This window comes from Antechinus flavipes, chromosome 2, assembly GCF_016432865.1.
Source record: "Antechinus flavipes isolate AdamAnt ecotype Samford, QLD, Australia chromosome 2, AdamAnt_v2, whole genome shotgun sequence".
Lineage (NCBI taxonomy): Eukaryota > Metazoa > Chordata > Mammalia > Dasyuromorphia > Dasyuridae > Antechinus > Antechinus flavipes.
The window spans coordinates 411,581,347-411,605,217 of record NC_067399.1 but is presented as its reverse complement, the minus strand read 5'-3'; the positions used below and the strand labels follow the sequence as shown (position 1 = coordinate 411,605,217).

The following is a 23,871-nucleotide window of genomic DNA, read 5'->3' as shown; positions in this document are numbered from 1 at the left end:
AATATCTTCCCTCTTTTGATAATTTCTAATTTAATCACACATATAGCTCTTGAAAGCAAGAAATTTCTTAATCTTCTTTATATTTTTTAGCATTCAGCACAATTCCTGGCAACATATGGCTATGATTTATATCAATTGTGCTTGCATTAAAAAAGAAACAATAATAACAATAACATATGGAAAATTGGTGTTCTAGTTCTGATTCTACCACTGATCTATATAGGGGAAGTAATCTGAAGAAAGTTTTTTTCCTACTCAAGGTCTCAGTTTTCTTAGCTGAAAAAATGAAGGTATTGAAGATACTTAATACATGTTTTATTGTCTGACTGACTTGGAGTCCAAAAAAACCTGTGTCAAAATTCTGCCTCTGACAGTATATAACCATGGAGCAGTCATCTAATCTCTCTTAGGCCTGGGTTCCTCATCTAACATGGGGTTACTAATATCTCTCTTAGGCCTGGGTTCCTCATTTTTAACATGGGGTTACTAATATCTATATCATCTATTTGGCAGATTCATTATGAGACTCAGACTGTATTGCTAGTAAATGTCTCATTTGCACTTGGCATTCTCACTACCAATCCAGAGTTTTTCCCATTATAATACCACAATATCCATGATCTACAGAACCTTAGAATGCTCATGATAAAATGGCTTTTGGAGATTAGTCCAACATTCTCATTTTGCAGCTTAGGAAATTGAGGCCTTCAGAAGACAAATAACTTCCACCAGGTCATTTCCCCTCTATAGATCAACAATAGATCCAAGACAACAATCCAGTTTCAAGCTTGGCTGCTATTGTTATTGTTGTCATTTCATATTTTAATACAAATATAGAAGTATTGGCTCAATTGGTAAATGCAGAGGGAAAAGTCTTCTAGGGATGTGCTAATTATATAATAAAAATGCCATTTCAGTGGTCACCAGTGCATGCAAGAGACATTCAATTAGAATGAACAGGGCTACATCCAAACTAATAACTGTACTGTTTTTTGAAGGGTTTCCATTTCTTTGTTTGCTCTTAAGTATTCTATATAATATTTGGTTTTTATATTCAGATGTTTTCTTCATATGTAAAAAACTCTTTACACAACAAGGTAACAATGAGCTCTATTACATCAATAGTTTTATCAAATATCATTATTAATCTCTACCAAAATCCATATCAGGTGCCTCATTATGTTTTAGTGTTCATATGAAGATAATTAAATGGAACATAAGCTTGGGCAGGACTGCCAATTGGAAAGCTTGAAATAATGAACCTTGTGATGCATTGGAAGTCTATCACTTAATTACCAAGCTGGCCAGGTAATCATCATGGTACATGGAAAAAAGCATAGATCTTAGAGTCAGAGGACCTTGGTCAGATCTTGCCTCTATTATTATAATCTGTATGACTTGGGCAAGTCACATTATATCCTTTAAGGAAAAGTTTCCTTATATGTAGAAACCCAGGAGTTAAACTAGATCACCTCTGAGGTCTCTTCTATCTCTATAATCTTAAGTAGCAACATACTCAGCAGAAAAAGCACACAGTGGCGAATTGGGCTCCACACCTCCTGATGACTTTTCATTGTGGATAAAGATCCCACAATTTTTTTTTTTAAATAAAATCTTTAATATATCAAATGGGAAGTTGTCTGGTCTTCCATGTAGAATTTCTTAGTCTAGAGTCCTGCATTAATATTAATTAACAAGTATGTTAAAATTAATCCAATTCTTAGATTTACTTTTATAATGCTATGTTATCAATTCACTTATCACTCAATTTGATTCCTGGTCTTATGCAAGCAACAATATATGATTGTTGCTATGCCAAATCAGCAAACTGCATTACTAAATCATCAATGAGCCTATTATTTGTTTTGCCAATTGCCTATTCAATTGTACAAGTCTGGTCTATATTCCCTCATTAGGGACATTTCTGCATTATTATATGGTTGCATTAACTTGGGTAGAAATCAATGTATTCTGAATTTCCTCAATATTTATTATTGGATTTTATATAATAGAGAACTATTTTTTTTGACATAATCATCACTGAAAGTCTCTAAAATGGAACTACTGATCAAAGCCCACAAATGTTTTTCCTACTGAAAAATGTTTCATTATAGACATTAGACAAAGGGACTAATGCCCCAAGGAAAATCAGTCAAAGAGCAGTCATATTTTTCAACATTCTTTCCATTAAACCAAACCTGCCTGTTTGAGAATGCTCAACTTCAAGAACTTTGTCCTGCAATCTCATATTGATTCTTGCAAATCATTTAACTCTTTGACCCCTGTTCCTCTGGATTAATTTAAGATGGCACTTTGTCCTCTACCCATTATATGTTGGTTATACAAATAAAACAAAATAATATCCTCGTTGTTAGTACCTATGGATTTCTCTGTAATATATTAATTGTTGTCAATTGATAAATCATCTGTCATCTATTACTTCATTGTGTTGCATGCAATTAAAATTTTCAATTTAGCATCCCACTTCAATTATAAACTTCTTTAGATGTAACTCCTACTTTTATATAACCTTTTAGCAACCAGTATTTTTTATGCATAGAAGGTGCTCAGTGTATAAATATTTGTCTCCTAATTGCATTTGTGTATTTTTTCCAGATGGACCCTCATGAAAATATCTTACTGAGCACCCTTGAAATAAAAAATGAAATGGCCACCTCTGAAGCAGTGATGGGACTAGGAGACCCAAGAAGCACCATGTTGGCCTATGATGCTTCAAGTATCCAGTACCGAAAAGCTGGCTTGCCCAGACATAGTTTTGGCCGAAATGCCCTGGAGCGACATGTGGCACAGAAGAAGAGCAGACTGCGGAGACGTGCCTCCCAGCTGAAAATCACCATCCCTGACTTGACTGATGTAAATGCCATAGATCGATGGTCACGCATATTCTTTCCTGTTGTTTTTTCCTTCTTCAATATTGTCTATTGGCTTTATTATGTGAACTAAAAAGTAGCATCTCATGGGAACAAAAGACTGGATTTCTCTTCAAACTGGTTGTACAGCCAAAAGTGGGACTTGGAAAAATAATCTTTTCAGGAAAAAATGATTTTAAAACACCTTAGTTGCTGGCCTATCCTATGATTCATTTCATTGTATTTGGATTGCTTCTGCTAAACACTTCTCCATGTTAGGATCTATGTAATTTTTCCCAGTTAAACAAGAAATGCATTTGGTGCATGATGGCCAAATTCACTTCTGACATGATGCTTCCATTTTATCTGCTTAGAACTCACTCAACCTATTCAAGTGGGAAAGTATTGGGGAGATAGTCTTAATGAATTACAGTAGCAATGGGAGTCATTTCCTTATGTAATAGGCATATGTTCCACAGTTTGATTTCTAAAAGAAGGAAATATGTCAAAGTGATATTATACTTAGAGATTATTCACAGTTCACAGAGAATACTTTCAACATAAGTTGAAAGTAGTACTGAAGATCATAAAATAATGTAAGAGTGCTGATGTTGATGCTGTTATGATGATGGATTACTATTTCCTACCATTTTGCAAAGATTTTAGTTTGTTCACTGATAAAAGAGAGTCTTTTGACACTCAGTGCCACCCTTGCAAGTAAGAAGGAAGTCAGTCTGGTAAGTCAGGGAAACCAAGGTTTCCTTTTGTTGTTTCACTAAGTGTTGGCAAAGAACTACAGTTAGAGCACCCTGTGCTAAGAAAAAGTAAACTACTGTGATGGCAATGAAGGTGATGATGGTGGTGGTAATGGTGGTAGTTATTATTGCTTTAATTGTGATCTTTGTTTGGTGTGGGGAGTGGGGAGAATTGGCTGAAGAGGTTGAACATTTTATAGGAAAACTGTTTCACAGGTGGCTACAGAAATTGTTTATATCTTGGCCTTTTACGTAAAAGGAAGAGGCTAGTCTTAAAAGAACAGAAAAAAAAGAGTAAAAGCTTTTGAAAGATATAAAAGATTTTTAAATATATAAGCAGCCAAGCATGTCTCTCATCAGCTTTATGAAACATCAGGGTCCATATGAACAAAGTATAGTGGCCAATGATGAAAGGAACAGGATTTGTATCCAACTTCATAAGCTTTTGAGGATTGTATCTATTGATACTTTGATGTTCAATCTATTCAGAGGACAGGAAAAAAAACAAGCAAGATTATGGGAATTGATAGTAGCTGAGATATTTGACAAAGAATTTAGCTTGAGTCTTGCTTTTTGTACTATGGCATGCACTTGGTTAAATTTACAAACAGGTTGGATTCTCACTCAGCCCATGCTAAATACTCCTGTGGAATATCCCACGTTTCCTGAATTGAATAGAGTATTCTTAAATGAAGGTATTGCTTTAGAAAGACGAAGTGATCTTTCCTGTCTTTGTTTTTGAAATCTAATTGCTGCTTCTTTCAAAAAATAAATAAATAAAGCTTTGCATTAGTAAATAAATTTTGGGGGATTCAGGAAATTATGTTCCTCTTATGATAATTAAGTTCATTTTCATAATTTCATAAAAATGTTAAAAATTCAATGTAGTTTTTGATTGTTTTTAAGAAAGGAGAAACTTTTTTGCATGTGGAAATCTGTCCATTTAAGGAAAAATGGAGACTGGAATAAAAAGATAACACCTTGGCTTAGTTGAAAGGGCCTCTTTTTGGAAAGCAACCACATTGCATTGCACTGACTGTATCTGTAAATGAAGCCATTGTATTTAAAACATCATTAAGAAATGGAAGGGCTGATATTTGGACCATCTTGTAGAAAATTGGTTGATTTTTAAATTTACTTTTACAGAACTTTGTTATGTGAATGACTTCAGAAATTTATTTTTCTTCTTTTTTTTTTTCCTATGAGGGTGCTACTTTTTTTTTTTTATGAAGCAGCATCCATATTTAAGAATACAGAGAAAATCTGACATGAAAGGATCTATGGGCCAGTATAATGTCAATGGAGAAATTGGCCATTATCAGTAGATTGCATCAACTAACTCTTTCTGTCCTTTTATTCATGGCTGATTTCTAACATTAGCTAGGAATGGTGCTTTATCACATAGACATTTTCATTCTGAATTTGAGACAGCAGATTGTCTCTGTTAGCAGAGGGCAGCATACTATCATGCCTGCCTTCTGAGTATATGGCTAAAGATAGATCAGACTTGGAGACATCTCTTTGGCAATCTCATTGTTGTATTTGTTAATTCTCACTCTGATCATCATTCTGTAGAAGAAATGATCAGATTCCTGTACATGGGTTCATAAAAGAGAGCATCCTCAAGATAACCTCAAGTTTTTTTTTTTTTTTATTCCCATAAAATGATTTCTTTTTAGTCATCACCTAAATAGCCTTTCCTGCTTCTGCTATCAGTTAAATATGTAATGGAGAGAGTATTTCAATACCTCAAATACACAAATGACAAAAAAAAAAATAGACAACTCTGCCAGGATGGTTCTAAGGAAATGCTGGGGTCTGAGTCTGTAAGTAGGGCTGCTATCTGCCATTACCATAAAAGCCATAATAATCCTCAATATTGCCAAGTTATGAGTGCAATAAAATGCCTAGTGTGGAAGGAACTAAGAAGATAGACCTAAAACAAAGCAACAAAGCAAACAAAAGCAAGCTACTCTCTGCTTAGGCAAATTTATTTCTGAAGGAAATTAAATAGGTTTCATTTATACTTATGGTTGTGTTGGGATGAAGACATAAGGAAGAAGAGTATGAGGAAACTGTATAATGGAAAATATGTAGTTGATAGAGTAAAATTTATGTAGGCTTTCAGCTACCACTCACTTGGATAACATGAGAGCAACTGATTCATCTTGTTCTCCATTGTTTGATTGGGATTTGATTCTCTGATCTGACTAGGAAGAGAGTATCTTAGAGTGGTTTAATGTTGCACTTGAAGAAAAGAATCAGAATGAGCCAAAATATTTTGCTTTCTTATGGTTAAGGTTGAGGATTTGTAAAAAAATATATATATATACATATATATATATATATGTGTGTGTGTGTGTGTGTGCAAAGGCAATGCTGATATTATATGACTATTAGTAAACATATTTCCTTTTGAGTATAAAACAGCCAGACAGCCAGCAATTAAGGTGTTTTTCATCTTTATGAAATTCATGGGCAAATTCTGACTCTAAAGTGGCAAAGTTTTAACAAAATCTTGAATCTCAATCTGTAAATATCTCCTGTACATGACTGCTAGCAAATATGAAATGCATTTTCAGAATTGAAAACCAGTGCAACATATTTCTGTGTTTGCATAAGGAATGTTACTTTTCTTTCTTCTACACTCTAATAACTGGGAGGAAAAAAAAAAAACTCCAATGTCATTTAGGTGTTCTCTATTATCTTCTCATTCTTCTAAAAATCAATCTAAAATGAAAAGTAGGTGAAAGATCTCTCTGAGAGATTTTACATTCTAGTTTAAAAGCTTAAGGAATACACCCATATGTGCACACAAACACATACACAGACAAACTGTCAGCTAAAAAAAAAGCACAATGCCTAGTGAAAATGAAGGTGGATTTGTATGTAGGAAATGAACCAATTAATTTTAGGCCAGATCTACATTTTGATGAAAAATCTAACAGTATTCATTTTGGGTAAGTAATTGAGTTTCCAGCCCTTAAATTAACACAGAACTCAACAGAAAGGGAAACCAAATTTACAACATATCCATGTGTATATATAGGTCAGTATAAATATACGTACACATATATACATTTATATGTTGGGCAGCAAAAGGAATAAGCTAATATGTTTTGTTTCTATCACTTAAACAAGTATAAGAATATTTTTTACTTTGGGAGAAAATCAATATATTAAAATAACTAACTATACAGGGTAACTGGGCATTTCTATATCAACCAATCAATGCAGATAATTCTTATAAAACATTGCACAATTTGACACTATAATAGTACTGTACCTCAATACCTGAAATTAGATTAAATTAAATTTTACTGCTTGCCTACTTTCTCTCTCTTTCTCTGTATGTCTCTGTCTGTATCTTTTTGACTGTCTCTCTATCTCTCTGTCTTTCTCTGTTTCTGTGCATTTCTCTCCATCTCTGTCTCTGTCTGTTTTTCTCTCTGTGTCTGTGTCTCTGTGTCTCTTTGTCTCTGTCTATCTGATTCTGGCTTTCTGGCTCTGGCTTTCTGTCTCTCTGTCTCTCTCTATCTCTCTCTGTTTCTCTCTGTGTGTCTCTCTGTGTGTCTCTCTCTCTGTCTGTCTCTTTCTCTCTCTCTCTCTCTCTCTCTCTCTTTCTCTGTCTCTGTCTGTCTTTCTCTCTCTCTCTCTCTCTCTCTCTCTCTCTCTCTCTCTCTTCCCCTTCTTCCCTCTCCTTCTTCCTCTCTCTTTATGTCTTAAAAAATGTCCATTAGCAATTAAAAAATATAAACACATGTGTCCTAGAGAAACCAAGGGAAAATTATGCTACCAAATCTTTTTAGGAAAACAAACTGATGGGTTGGCCAGGGTAAACTATTCTTAACAATAGTGAGCATAACCATTTTGCTATGTGTATATAGAACATGTAATGTGTGCAATTATAAGTCCAACTGAACATCTGTAAATATCATCAGATTTCTTAAGCATTTTTAACTTCTAATTTGTATTTTATGGTAAGACAAAATGCTGATTCTATCCTATGGTTTAGGTGAACTGTATCCTAAAATCCTGTAAATAATTAAGCTGTAAATTAGCAGTCAATAGGTTCAGTAATTGTTTAGTGATTTTCTTTTTTCATTTTATTAAGTACTATAATTGCAGTGCCCAAACAGAGTAATTTAAACACCCTTTTTCATAGACAGTTCAGAATTACAGATAACAGTCTTGATTTATTTTTGAATTATTTTTAAAGTCAGTGGGAATCGTTATAGTGTTAGAAGTAATGCAACAACAGAATGAGTACAGCTGTGACAGAAAGCAGGAATCAGTACAAATAAAAGTTAACAAAAAGTCTTTTTTTCCAGCAAAGAGGTTAAAGGAGAGATAAGGTTGCAGCTAAACACTGAGTTTTGAGAGTAAATAAAAGTCATATTGATCTCACTACAGAAAAGAGAAATCTCTGATAAAAGTAAGTTCTGGTGATTTTTGTTTTTAAGAAGACTGTTCTTCTATAGATCCTCAAAACCAAAGACTCCAGAATTGTGGGAAATAAAGGGAATGCTAATCAGTCATTGCTTAACACCAAAGGCAAAGTTTTTTTTTTTTTTTTAATGCGCTAGGAACTTTGTTTAAAATGATAAAGAATCAATGGCATAGTAATTAAAATTGTCCTTTTTACTGTATTGAAAAACAAAATACTGGGGGGAAAAGAGAAGGAAAGAGCAGCAACATTTTGGATTATCTATCAGCTACATGTATCTCTCCAACTATATGCAACATTATGACAGGCATCTTTGTTCTGAAGTGCTTTAGGGAATGAGAGGGATTCAATGAATTGATGGGAAAAACTGTCTTGCTTTCATTTCACTTTTTAGTCTTTCTTCTTGTCATAGTTTTTTTGATTTGTTCCCAGTCTCTCTGTGTCACCAATGTTTGGAGAACAGTCAACCTATCCCAGATGTCTATATCTCTCCTGAATTTCAGATGCCTCTAAACCTCCTTAGTTACTTTTGTATTTTGAGTATATATGTAGATATCTTCAGTAAAATTAATTCTAACAAAATTACCTATGATTTAAATTCCTTATTTTTTTCTTTGCATGGGTGTTTAAATAGTTCTGTTACTGATGTCTCTGCACAATTCTGATGTCTTTTTCTTTAATTTAGTACTCTGCTTCACAATGTAGTCATGATCAGCCTTACTAATTACCTTGTAGCCTTTCTTATATGCACATAATGCACATTTTTCAACAGCTAGAAAATGCAAAATACTAGCAGATATCATTGCATCAGATTTTCATGTTTTTCTCAAAAGAACTGCTAACCTCTGGGATAAGTGAGGTCATAAAAGAAAATAATGGTTGTAAATGAGTAGAACATAAAAGATATTTTCTTGAATTTAAACTTATCACAGCCAGTCTTAGCATGTAAATATACAATAATGTTGGCTAGTGTGTAATTCTTGAACTAAAAATATAAATAAAGAAATCTTAAAAGGATTTACACAGTGTTTCATTGTGTTGGAAAGACTTTTTTACATTGCTTCTGTGTGATATTATGGAATGGTGATGTCAAAAGTATTATTTCTTTTCTTTAATAAATGGAAGAAGTATAATTAGCAAGTATCACTTGAACTAGAGTAGAATAAATCCAAAGAATGTTAGAAATGGATGGAACCTGGAAACCTTCCTCCATACCCATTTTGTAGATAGAGAAACCAAGCACCAGTGGAGAAAATTATCTACTTGGCCAAGGTTACATAGTTACAAAACTGGGATTTAAGTCTATTTTATTATCAATATAGTTTTCTTATAATTAGAGCAATCTATATTGAAAATATCCCACTAACTTTTTGAATGTTTTATTTTTCCCAGTTACATGTGAAACTATTTTTAATATTCATTTTTTGAAATTTTAGGTTCCAAATTCTCGCTCCTATCATGCATGTCCTTTCCCTCCCCGAAATGGTAAACAATTCTTTAGGTAATACATGTGTAATCATGAAAAGAATATTTCCATGTTAATCATGTTTTAAAAGATAACACAGACCAAAAGAAAAACACAAAAAATTCAAAAATATTATGATTTGAACTGCATTCAAAATTCATTAGTTCTTTTTCTGAAAGTGGATAATATTTTTGACCATGGTTCCTTTGGAATTGTCTTGGATTATTGTATTGATCAGAATAGCAAATAGCTAAATCATTCATAGTTGATAATCCTACAATCTTGTTATTGTGTACTATATTCTGCTTATTATGCTTGCTTCATTTTTCATCAGTTCATTTAAATGATTCTAGATTTTTATGAATGAGGAAACCAAGATGCAGAGAAGTTCAACGTCTTACAAGAGCAGTTCAATGTCTTACATAATCTAACCATTAATATTGTTGATAAATATAAAGCATTGGAGCGAAGACCCAAATACAGGGCTTTGGTAGCAAATCAGGAATCATTTCACAAAACTTACTCTGCTAAGAAATTTCTGAATTCCCTTCCTGCTCTTTGTTATGACATTTAGCTCAAGATATAGAATGTCAGAGTCGGTGAGGATCTTCCAACATAGAACATTAAACTTAAAAGAAACCCATAAACATAGAATGGTAAGTGCAGAGAAGGCTAGTCTCTCTGAATATGGAAGAATATGGAAGTTTTGCAGAATTCAGAATTCTTCTAAAGGCAATTAAGAATAAAATATTAGGGTTAAGATAGAAAAGAAGCTGCAGGACTCAAAATCATGTAACCTGTTTAGCTACTTAATTTGCACAACTATAAAATGAGGGAATTGGACTATATTATCTTTGAGGATTCTCTTGCTTTAATAGTTTATGAGATCATTTGTCCCAACCCCCTTATTTTGTGGATTAATGAAACTTTGGTCCTTAATTAGTAAACAGTAGTCAAACAATAGGACTTTTCCAGCTCCCATTTAATAAAGTAAGATTTCCTTGAGGAGTGAGATTTTAGATTCTAAATGAAAAAAAGTTCACTTTACTCAAGATATAATGTCTGGCATTACAAAGGGATTAAGTTTTGTTTCTACCTGATTATATATATATATATATATATATATATATATATATATATATATATATAATAGAACCATATAAATTTATTACATATATTAAGTAAGCATGCTCATTTACTTAAAAGTAGCTAAAGTTCTTCAAAGACACAACAATTTAAACTATCACAGATATATTTGAATGGATCTGTCATGAGTAGGTCAGTCAGTGCTTAAATTCAAATGCTAAAAATCAAGATCAATTTGACTTTTAAAAGGAAAAAAAAGAGGAAATACCAAAAGGAAAGGAAAGAAAATGAGCATGAAACAGAAAAGAACCTTGACCATGGAAAGCTACCATGGTGACAGAGCATACCAAAACACAAATTCAGATAAGGATAGACTATCGACAGAAAAAATATCCAAGAGTTGTAAAAGTCAATCTCAAACCCAGTGAAGCTTCTTAGAAATGCTCATAAAAGACTTCAAAAAGCAAATAAGAGAGGTAGAAGAAAAAAATGAAAAAAAGTAAGAGGTATGCACAACATATTCAACACTTTGGAAAGGGATGGAAACAAATCGTCTAAAAAAAAAAAAAACAACTACTGAAACAATAGAATGAACCAAATGGAAAAAAAAAAGATACAAAAGATAGCTGAGGAAAATCACATATTAAAAACTAGAACAAGACAAATGGAAGCTAATGACTTTGTGAGACAGCAAGAAATCAGTCAAAGAAACTAAAAAGAATGAAAAAAATAGAAGAAAATGTGAAATATCTCATTGACAAAACAGCTGACCTGGAAAATAGATCCAGAAGAGACAATTTTAAAATTATTAACCTTCCTGAATGCCCTGACTAAAAAAAGAGCCTGAATAACATTCCACAAGAGGTCATTAAGGAAAACTTCCCTGATATTCAAGAGACAGAGGAGGAAATATACTTAAAAGGATCCATCAATCACCTCTGGAAAGAAGTCCCATAAGGAAAACCTCAAGGAACATTGTTGTGAAAGTTGAAAAGTATAATCTTGAGCAAAAAAAATACTGCAACCTGCCAAACAAAAACAATTCAAATATCAAGGAGCAACAGTCAGAATTATGGAGAATCTGGCAGCTTCTATCATATAGGATCAGAGGGTCTGGAATACCATATTGCAGAAGGCAAAGGATCTGGGGTTACAAGAATTAATTACCCAGTGATATTCAGCATCATCTTTCAGGGCAGGTGATGGAGCTTCACTGAAGTAAGAAAATTTCAATCATTTATATTGAAAAAAAAAACAAAACTAAACAGAAAATTTGATTTACAAACACAGGATTCAAAAGAACCATAAAAAGGTAAACAGAGGAAAAACTATTTAAAGATTAAACTGTTTACAATCCTAAATAGGAAAACAATATCTGTAACTCTTGAGAACTGTATCTGTCCCTGGGGCAGACAGAGGAGGCCATTACAAGGATTGAGGGTGTGGTTGTGAATGATCATTGATGTGATGACATCTAAGGAAAAGGACATTAAGGGATAGGAAAAGGTCTATATTGGGAAAAGAGGACAGGGGAAGTATATTGGGACAATTAGTTCACATAAAGAGGATCAAAAGAAGTATTACAATCTAGGAAAAGAAGAGAGGGAGATGAGCATTGTCTGCAGCTTGATCTCATAAGTTTTGTCTCTAAGAGGAAATAACAATCATTAGAAATTTATCTAACCTTATAAATAAATAGGAGGAGAAAAGAAAAGGGAGAGACAAAATAGAAAGGCAGAAACACCAGGGAAAAGATAAGGGAACTGGGAAGGGGTTGATAGAAAATAAGGTAGTGGATGAAGTGGGTTAAAAAACACTATTAAGAGAAAGGGGAGCTGTGAAAGGAGATAAGTTAGTGGGTCTGGTGGGTAAGAAAAAAAGACACCATTAAGGACTTGGTGGAAAGAGAAAACAAAAGTACATACAGGGGAGAAAGTAGGATGTGAGGAATTACAGAGTTAGTAATCATAACTGTTAATGTGAATGGAATGAACTCTCCCATAAAATGAAAGCAAATAGCAGAATGGTAAAAAAGAATTCTACAATATGAGATTTATAAGAAACACATTTGTCATAGTGAGACACATACAGAAGAAAAGTAAAAGGCTAGAACAGAATTTATCATGCTTCAGCTGAGGTATAAAAAAAGCAGCAGTAGCAATTCTAATCTCAGATAAAGCAAAAATAAAAATAGATCTTATTAAAGAGAAAAAGTACATCTTGATAAAGTGTACAGTAAATACTGAAGTAGTAAGGCTACTAAATGTGTATGCATTAAGTGGTAGAGCAGGCAAATTCCTAGAAAAGATATTAAGCCAGTTACAGGAAGAAATAGACAGCATACTATTCTTGTAGGGGAGCTCAACCTTCTCTCAGGATCAGACAAATCTAATCACAAAATGAAAAAGAAAGAAAGTAGGGAGATTAATAATATCCTAGAAAACCTAGGCATGATAGACCTATGGGAAAAAATTGAATAGGGACAGAAAGGAATACATCTTTTACTCAGTAGTATATGGCACCTGCATAAAAATTGAAAATGTATTAGGATATAAAAATTTCACAACAAAATGTAAAAAATAGAAAATGCAGAAATAGTAAATCCTTTCTTTTAAGAATACAATGCAATACAGATTATATTCAATAAATGACCAGGGAAAGATAATCTAAAAACAAGTGGAAATGGTTTTAATTAGAAAATAATTTAGACAATAGTCTAATTTTAAAGAATGAGCAGGTCAAACAACAAATCACAGAAACAATCCATAATTTTATTCAAGAGAATAAAAATAATGAGACAATATACCAAAACCTCTGGGATATAGCCAAATCAGTTCTTAGGGGAAATTTTATAAAACTTATTGCTTCCACCTTTCTTCTAAAATTAACTTGGATATATTTATCTATGTAACTCATGTATTTCCTTAAGAATGTCAGTTTCTTCATAGGATCATTTACTTCTCAAATCTGTAGAGGAGAAAGGAATTTATGACCAAAGAAGAACTAGAGATCATTATTGATCACAAAATAGATCATTTTGATTATATTAAATTAAAAAGTATTTTATAAATAAAACTAATGCAGACAAGATTAGAAGAGAAACAATAAACTGGGAAAATATTTTTACATTCAAAGACTCTGATAAAGACCTCATTTCTAAAATATATAGAGAATTGACTCAAATTTATAAGAAATCAAGCCATTCCCCAATTGATAAATGGTCAAAGGATATGAGCAGACAATTTTCAGATGATGAAATTGAAACTATTACCACTCATATGAAAGCGTGTTCCAAATCACTTTTGATCAGAGAAATGCAAATTAAGACAACTCTGAGATACCCCTACACACTTCTCAGATTGGCTAAGATGACAGGACAAGATAATGAGGAATGTTGGAGGGGATATGGGAAAACTGGAACACTGATACATTGTTGGTAGAACTGTGAACAGATCCAACTATTCTGGAGCGCAGTTTGGAACTATGCTCAATAAGTAATCAAACTGTGCATATCCTTTGATCCAGTAGTGTTTCTACTGGGATTATATCCCAAAGAGATCTTAAAGGAGGGAAAGAAACCCACATGTGCAAAAATGTTTGTGGCAGATCTTTTTGTAGTGGCAAGAAACTGGGAACTGAGTGTATGCCCATCAATTGGAAAATGGCTGAATAAATTGTGGTATATGAATACTATGGGATACTATTGTTCTGTAATAAATGACCAGCAGGATGATTTCAGAGTGGCTTGGAGAGTTACATGATTTTATGCTAAGTGAAATGAGCAGAACCAGGAGATCATTATACATGGTAACAACAAGACTACATGATGATCAATTCTGATGGACGTGGCTCTCTTCAATTATGAGAAGATTCAAACCAGTTCCACTTGTTAAGTGATGAAGAGAGACATCTACACCCAGAGAGAGGACCATAGCAACTGAGTATGGACCATAGCACAGTATTCTCACTCTCTCTGTTTTTGTATACTTGCATTTTGTTTTCTTTTTCAGTTTTTTCTTCTTTCTTGATCTAAATATTGTTGTGCAGGATTATATTATTTAAGTATATATAATATAATTATATAATTTTAAAGATAACTATAAATATGTATACATATATTGGATTTAACATATATTTTAACATATTTAACATGGATTGGATTACCTGCCATATAGAGGATGGGAAGGGAGAAAGGAGGGGAAATTTTGGAATATAAATTTTTGCAAAGATCAGTGTTGAAATTCTACCCATACATATGTTTTGTAAATAAAAAGCTTTAATAAAATATTTAAAATATGTCAACTTCTTGTAATCAATTATCAGGGATTTTTTGGAGGGGTGGTTTCATATTCCTGATGCCAGCACAATGCCATATACCAAAGGCACTTAACAAATATTCATTCAGGTATGTTTAATTGAATCTCTGAAGTTTTTCTATGTCCATGAAGAATAAAATTTTCCTCAAGAACAGAAGAACAGAGTAACTCCTTAAGATTTAGTAAATAAACCTTCCTCACAAATTCTTAAGATGATTTTTGAAGCAATTTCAATGATAGAAATTTTGTCCTTTATTTGAAAGGTTTAGTAATCTGAAGTACATTTACATTTGTTTCCAAATGATAATACTTGTAGGATGTGAGGAAGCTTCTCTCCAGGGCTGTTACTCTAACTCCTATGAACAGTCATCTTAGATACCCAGAAGAAAATTATCTTTCCCATAAGAATATTAAGGGTGATCCTGAGGAGTTGAAGTTTCTACCAATCTTGTTTATGAAATGAACATCTCTATAAAAGGATTTGTGTTAATGCTTAACATTATTTTTATTAATTATTAATATTATTACATGAACCTTTACTGGTGTAATTGCCATCGATTATAAGAAATAGCCTCAGTTAATTTTAGAAGTGATTATTTGTTAAAATGGCATAGTAAGAATATGAAATATTTCTCCCAAAATTCTGAGATATGCTCTTCCATAAATATATCCATACTACAGGTGAGCAATGTATTGAACATTAGGGCATGATGGTAGTGAGGCAAATTTGTAGAAAACTTTTGTGGCCTAAGGGTAAACTTACAACTTCTGGTTACTGGAAGTCCTTTTTTGAATATATACTTAGTATTGTTTTGTGATTCAAAGCATTATGAATCTTCAAACTCCTCCCTCCTTAGGATAACTACCTTTATGCCTCTATGTCTTTCTTTGCTCTTCCCTCCCTGTCTCTCTGTCTATCTCTCTCTCTCTGTCTGTGTCTGTCTCTCTGTGTGTTTCTGTCTCTGTCTCTGTGTTTCTGTCTCCATGTCTCTGTCTCTCTGTGTCTCTCTCTCTCTCTCCATTCTTCTTATTCCTTTTCCTTCCTCCTTCTTCTTCCCTCTTCCTCCTCTTTATATATTGGTATCTGGAATCATTGGTTCACAGGATTTGCTCTCTAAAGGGCATGCTAACCATTCTTTGGATACTAAAAGGAAAAAGGAATATAAGGCTAAGCATATATAAGGATCATCTATAGAGGCTATATGGTAAGACAGAAAGGTCACCACTCATAGAACTAGATTCTCTGGGTTCAAGTCTCATTTCCATGCAGATCATGAGACATGTGCAAATTACATCAATTTGATCAACTCCAGTTTGCTCATCTGTGCTACAGAAAAAAATGAAATTGGCATTTCCCACTTGACTAGATTATTGTGATAGTTCATAAATATTTTTATTTTCATTACTCAAGGAGTGAGACATACTGCTGTCCAGGTTCACTGATACAGGTCCACATTGTTTACTATGCCATTGCAATCACAGTCTGGGGGAATTTAAGTTAGAAATGAACAATTTTGGTTAGCTAAAATTGAAAAGTTTTTGCACAAATAAAACCAACACAAACATGACTAAAAAGAAAGTACAAAACTAGGGAAAAAATTAATCACTGAGTCTGATAAAAGTCTTGTAAGAGGCAATGAAACACTGCTCTCTCTTTGAGATGTGCCAATGAAGCCTATAGGCCACATCAGCTGATAGAGCAGGCCCAGGAAATAAAAAGAGGCTTAACCTCTGAGGCAGGAGATTGTGTTTAGTAGGAACTGCAATAGATTTCTTGAGATGGTAAGGGGCATGAACTCTTGCTAGATCTCCTCCTGGGATGCAGCACTAACTCTAGAATCCTCCCTTCTGAAGAGTCTGTCTATACAGTTCTGAGTGGGCTGGGCAAGGGCAATCCCAGAGGAGAGGCAGCATAAATAAACAGTCTTGAGCAGAGGTTGCTCTTTTTCTTGCTTCTGTGCTCTCTTGCTTTTGAGTTCTTGATCTTGCTACTGTGCTCTTGAGCTCCTGCACTCTTGCTTCCTGCTACTCCCACTGAGAGGATGACTGAATAAAGACAGAATGCTCACACCTCCTGGTCAGTCTCTCTGTGTGATCCAGGTTGGTGCCCAAAGACTGGTAAGTTGGCCTAGCCATGTCACAGATGGCTAGGCAGATAGAGTAGCTTTAAGGGACACTACAAGTCTCATTTCTAAAATATATAAATAACTGTGCCAAATTTATGAGAATACAAGCAATTTCTCAACTGATAAATGGTCATAGGAATTGAAGACAATTTTCAGAACCCAAATTATGCAAAAAGTGTTATAGGAAGTCTCCTTATAGTAGCAAAGAATTGGAAAAGGGGCAGCTGCCCATAAATTGGGGAATGGCTGAATAAGTTGTGGTATATAAAGATAGGGAAAGATTATTGCTCTATACAAAATAATGAACAAGTTGATTATAGAAAGGCCTAGAAAGATTTACATGAATTGATGCTGAGTGAAACAAGCAGAACCAGGAATACATTGTAAACAATAGCAGCAAGATTATGTGATGATAAATTATGAGAAGCTTGGTTCTTCTCAATGATTCAGTAATGCAAGGCAATCCCAATAAATTTTGGATAGAAAATGCCATCTGTATCCAGAAAAGGAATTGTGGAGGTTAAATGTAAATCAAAACATGGTTATGTTCACTTATTTTTTTCTGTTTTTTTCCTCTCCTGTGGTTTTTTTTTGTTGTTCTATTTTTTTCTTTCTCAATATTATTCATAAATAAATGTATATTTAAAAGGTTAATAAACATGTACAACCAAAAGAAGTAATAGAGGCAAACTCTTATAATATATTTAAAAAATTTAATGTTGATAGCTACTTTTTTCCTTTAATTAGAAAAGTAACATATTAAGTGAAAGTAAAAAAGATGGAGTAAAACAATTTTCCATCCCAAGACAACTTAAAAGGTTGGCAGGAAAGGTTTCTCAAATCTGGTTGAGAATGGAGCACATTGAATTCAGTTTAGGCCAGCAACACGGTTCCCACTTCAGCAAACCAGGAGCAACTATGGCAGCAGCTGCTTTCAGAGTTCTCAGTTCATAGGCAGTAAGTGTGTTGAGCAGCTAGTCAGTCAGAAGGAGATTACAGGGGTCTCTTTGTTGGTCTTGGGGAAAGGACTCTTTTGCTTTGCTCACCACTTAGGCATGATTCTTAACAATTTCTTATTTTTTGTTTTACAGAATGCAATTTTTTCCCCCAGCAGAATGATCAACAGATTTGTACAGTGGCTGTTATCTGAGTCCACATGCTGAGGAATGAAAACATCACTATCAAAGTCTTTTCATCCTATTCCTCTGGATGGTTGCAGAGTGAGAGGCTTTAGAAGGTGTTTGATTTTGTGTGATGTCATGGAGGAAAACTTTCTGATAAGTGGAGAAGTAGGATTGTAGTCAGAGTAGGCATTTTTCATAAGTTTCTCATCAGTCTCCTGGCTTGGCCCTTTGATGTGTTGGCTCATTTTAATTTCCCCGACTGAAAAATCCTTATTGGGTCTCTTCTCCCTTTCCTTCCCCATGGGTTGCCAAAGGAACTGTCCTGAGAGGCTCCTACTCAGATCTCAAGTGCTGCTTCTTATTTGTTTATTGTTTCTTGTGCCCCACATTGGGCACCAATTGTTATGGGTGCAACCTGCTAGTGGCTGCTGGGGATCTAATTCTGACCACCATAATAGATCTCTTCATGTAAGAAAATGATAATGATACAAGGATACTGAGAAGCAGTTGCATTCTCTGACATCTCTCCTCTTCCCTCTTGCCTCCAATTTATTGCATTCCCAATTCACAAGAATCTGCATCAGTGAAGGATGAGTTGCAATTCCTTTAAATGTGTTATGATTCACAACTTTGGGGGCTTTCAGAGTATTGAACTGCCCCTTCACACTTAGGGATAGTCCTTAACTCCCCATTTTTTGTTTTAGGGGAACACAATTGTTTTCCCCACAACATCATGTCCAATATTGTGAAGTGGCATAGTTTTTAACATACACTCATCAGAATTGGCTCAAAGAAGGAATACCATACTCAATTGTGTATAGAAATCTGCCTTATACTATATGAAAGTAGGAGGGGAAGTGAATAATTGAAAGAGGATGGTGGTGATAGCAAAGAGTTTAGATTGGAAAAGGTAGTAGTCAGAAGCAAAACATTTTTATAGAGGGACAGGGTGAAAGGAGAAAGAATAGAATAAACAGGACAGATGGAAATCCAATTAGCAATAGTAAATATGAAAAAAAATTAAAGTAAGTTTCTCTGATAAAGACCTCATTTTTCAAATATATAGAGAACTGAATCAAATTTTACAAACAAGACCCATTTTCCAATTAAAAATGAGGAAAAGTATGAACAGTTTTCAGATGATGTAATTAAAGTTATTTATAGCTATATGCAAAGATGATCTCATTGTTGATTGGAGAAATGCAAATTAAAAATTCTGAAGTACAACCTTATGTCTATTAGTTTGACTGATTGGACAGACAATGAAAATGACAAATGTGAGAAAAATGAGACATTAAAGCTGTGTTGATGGAGTTGTGAATTGATTCAATGATTCTATAGAATATTTTGTACCTATACCCAAAGAGTTATGAAACCATAAATACCATTTGACCTACCAATATCATTACTATATCTGTATCCCAAAAGATATAAAAAAGAAAAAGATCTATATGTACAAAAATATTTTTGGTAGCTCTTTTTTGGGGACAAAGAATTAGAAATCGAGGAGATAATTGTTAATTGTAGAATGGCTGAATAAATTGTGATATATGATTATGATGAAATACTATTGTACCATAAGAGATGTTCTCAGAAAAACCTAGAAAGACTTACATGAGTTGATACAAAGTGAAATGCACTTCCTACAAAGTGAGAGAAATAAGATGACCACCAGAGAATAACTTAGCTATTCTCAGCAATACAATATAGAGAGCTCTGAAAAATTTAAATTAAATGATGACCAAGGATATGATGCAGGTTACCCTGTGTTCATGTCTGTGACAGGTTTCCTTGGAAGCCAGTATGTTATACTGATTCCCTGGATAATGACAGAGAGGAAGAAATAGAAATACAGAGACAGAGACAGACAGACAGACAGACACAGAGAGAAAGAGAGAGATAGACAAAAAGAGAGAGAGAGAGAGAGAAGAGAGAGAGAGAGAGAGAAGAGAGAGAGAGAGAAGGAGGAGAAGAAGAAGAAGAGAAGAAGAAGAAGAGAAGAAGAAGAAGAGAAGAAGAAGAAGAAGAAAGAAGAAGAAGAAGAAGAAGAAGAAGAAGAAGAAGAAGAAGAAGAAGAAGAAGAAGAAGAAGAAGAAGAAGAAGAAGAAGGGGAAGGGAGGGGAGGGGAGGGGAGGGGAGGGAAGGGGAGGGAAGGGAAGGAAGGGAAGGGAAGGGAAGGGAAGGGAAGGGAAGGGAAGAGAAGGGAAGGGTCACATTTAGGGGAGAAAGGAAAAGTTACGGTTCTTGTGTTCCACAATCTCCCTCTCATCCCAAGCCTCTAAGTAAGGACCATCATTCTTTTGAATTAATCTGTATCTTATTGCATCCAGATTCATTCCTAACTACTAAACCTTATTATCATGAATTCTCTAAAAATTGCTTTGTGTCTCCCTAGAAACTGTTCTCTTTCTCATATATGATGATATTGTTAAGAGTTTCAAGAAAATGTGATTCTATCCAGTAGTATGTATCAAATTAATTTTATAGGTTAAGCTGAGATTTCACATCAAACATTACATTTTCTCTTGCTAAGAGCAGTAAAATCAGTGAAGAAAAATCTCTATAATTCAAATTATCTTGTCTCTGCCTCACTCAGGCTCAGAGCATTCCAGTAGGTATAGCTTCCATATATACATCTCTCCTACATATAGAGATAAATTAATGTGGTGTGTCTCTGTCTTAGGATTAAAATCAGGTTCCACTTTATGTCCTTCTTGTTATTTTATGTCAGACCTACCTGATTGTTCTGATTGTTGAACCTTTACCTATCTTATCACATTCAGCAATAACAAATTGATTAGTTCTTCCCACATTGCTAACTTTCTAGTTTTCAAGGCACAAGTAACTTCTGATCCCTACCTTTTGCTTTAACTTTGTATCCTCAGCCTTTACTGCTGCCTTTGTTGGGACATTTTGTATACCTAAAGACCAAAAATCTTCCTTTGCTCTATTTGTATTAATATTTGTCTTGCTCTCTTCTTCTGTCCCCCCATTCCCTATCTGAGACTCCTGATCAACTTCCTGTGCAACACACTTAAATCAACCTTTAATTTTACAGCAAGTAAATGACTACCTGCATTTTGTGATGTAAGGGGCATAAATGACTCATACAACCTCTTTTCTTGGCATGGACATGGATTTATCATTATCATTATCAAATATTTAGAACTTTTTTAGAAGAAGCTCATCTAATTAAAGTAAAATACACACTGATCTGTAAGTCAATAAACCTGGGTTCTAAGTCCTTACTCTATCATTAGGGGCCCTGTATGATATATAACCATTCATGTTTCTAACCATTAATCTTATTCCCTGTAATTAAATTAGATATACTTGCTCTAAATTGTCCAATGGGAAAAATAAAAGCAATAAGTAAAAGTTTCAAAGAGAGAAATTAAACTTAAGATCTGAAAAAAAATATGACTTACTAACTTAAATTCCAAGTGAAAAGCCTTCCTATTTGGGCAGAGAGTGCTCACCCATTGATGGAAAATCTTCAAGCAAAGGCTAGATGATTGCTAGCTGGGATGCTGTGGTGATTTCTGTTTGTTTGTTTGTTTTCAGGTATAGGTTGCTCTGTATGACCATTGAATTCCCTTCCAACTCCAAACTGTGATTCTCTTTGTCTCTGAATTGAATATACTTGACCTAATGCCACCCAAAGTCACCTGACATTTTCTGTGTCTAATGATATAGAACTTATTTTTTTCAACCAAAAAGAATTTTGAGATAGAGCTGGAGAGAAATATGTTTGAAGAATAGTGTGCTACATATAGAGAAAGGTAATTTAGGTTGGGGAAACTAAGCAACCAATAGAGAATTCCATATATCTGGGATGAGGAAAACTCTAGGGAAGCATGCCAGAAGCAATAGGCAAAGTCATGCTGCAATCCAGTTCCACTTTGCCTGCTATACTATTTCATTCAATTAAGCAGATATTTTAATAATCACAAGCCAAGACACTTTAGTAATTTGGGTAAGGGTTATAATGTAAGAATAATTTGGAGTTATCCCCTCTCCATACCACCTGGCGCTGGCACTAGTTGTTGTGTAACCAGATGGCAATGGCTACTTCTCCCAACCCCCATTCTAGGGATAACTCAAATAGATTCATAAAGGAGAGTATATTTGTAATACTAGAACTCACAAGCCCCTACCAGTGTATTTTCTATCATTAATTAACAGTTAATTTGAAACAGTAATTTAATAACATAGGATAGTAAGAATAAGACAAAACACTCCCCCTCCTACCCCACAAAAAAAAACAAAAAAACAAAAAAACAAACAAACAAAAAAAAAACTGGGAGTAAATTTTATCACAAGACTACATAGTTCGGGGAAAAGTAGGCTTAAGTTTAGAGCACCTGTAGCAAAGTGGGTTATAACCCCTAAGAGTTATCTTAGTAGATCTTTTCTCTCCTTTGAGGGGGTCCTCACTTAGTTCATGAAAAAAGTTGAATGTGACTTCATTTACCATGCCTACAAAATCTCAAAGTCACATTCCCTGAGTATATCGAGTTTGTTTTTAGCTAGCAAACATTGCCAGCTATCATCATTTTTTCAGGGACAGTGCTAGGTTGCTCATGAGAAATCCAAATCTTACCAACTGAAGTTCATAAAATCATCTTCTTTTCAGAGGGAGGGTGAAGATAGAAACAGTCCTTCCTTCAATTAAAAAAAAAAATTCTAGAGGAATAGCTGAAACAGATTGCTGGCTATATACTAGTATCCTGGAGTATGAAAAGCTTCAAAATTTTATACAAAATCCACTAGGAGGTAGCTGAGTTTCTTCAGCCAATGCACATATACCTCCTACCCATCATTATTTCCATTTCTTCCATTGCTTTCAAGGATAATTCAAATTTAAATTAATTTTGTTGATTTTTAGCTTCAATAGGTTAAGGTAGTTCTTTTGAGGAGGGTACAGTGATTGACTCAAGAGAGAATTTTAGTCTTTCATTGATTCAATACACAAGTCCTAATAACTCTAATAGTATCTTCAGAGACCACTTACTCATCTCATTTTACAAATGAAGAAATAAGGTCAAGTATTAACCTGACTTACCAAAAGTCATAAAATAGTAAATATCAGAGGTGGGTTTTGAGTCTAAATTTGTGGGTTTCAGAACTGGTATTCTTTCCATGATACTACACTGTCTCCAAATCCTGCCACAAGGTTTGAACTCCATCTTTTGAAGAAATATAACAGGAAGGTGGAGCCAAGATGGCAGAGAGGACACATGTTTCTTTCTCACCTTCTCCCACACCCCTCACACTAATTACCAAATCCAGTCTCTGAATTAGTTCTGGACTGGCAGAATCCACAAATATTAGGAGTGTAATAAATTACCAGCAGAAGACAATCTCACAGATCACCAGAAAAGGTCTTTTTCAATTGGGTATGGAGAGAGGTGGGTCAAACACAAGCAGGCCAAGCACATACACCAATATGAAGCCCCAAGGGATTATATAAATTGGTCACCATCACACAAGGCTCTCCTAGAAGAAATTATAAAAGATCTTATAAGAGAACTAGAAGAAAAACAGGGAAAGGAAATGAAAACTTTATAAGAGGGTTTGGAAAAGAAAGAATGGACATTATCTGAAGAAAATTTACTACAATATAAACTTAGTGATATGGAAGCATATAACTCCTTAAAAATAGAGTTGGCAAAATGGAAA

General features: G+C 34.1%; 1 protein-coding gene across 2 annotated transcripts in view; it reads left to right on the top strand.

Annotated features, from left to right (window-relative positions):
- Window positions 1-5,409, top strand: part of GABRB2 (gamma-aminobutyric acid type A receptor subunit beta2) — a 242,996-nt gene extending 237,587 nt beyond the window's left edge. For both annotated transcript variants that reach the window (XM_051978842.1, XM_051978843.1), the window contains one exon: window positions 2,617-5,409. In XM_051978842.1, coding sequence (XP_051834802.1) covers window positions 2,617-2,964 — 348 coding nt within the window. In that variant the 3' untranslated portion in view covers window positions 2,965-5,409. The remainder of the gene's footprint in view (window positions 1-2,616) is intronic.
- The last annotated feature ends 18,462 nt before the right edge of the window (window positions 5,410-23,871 follow it).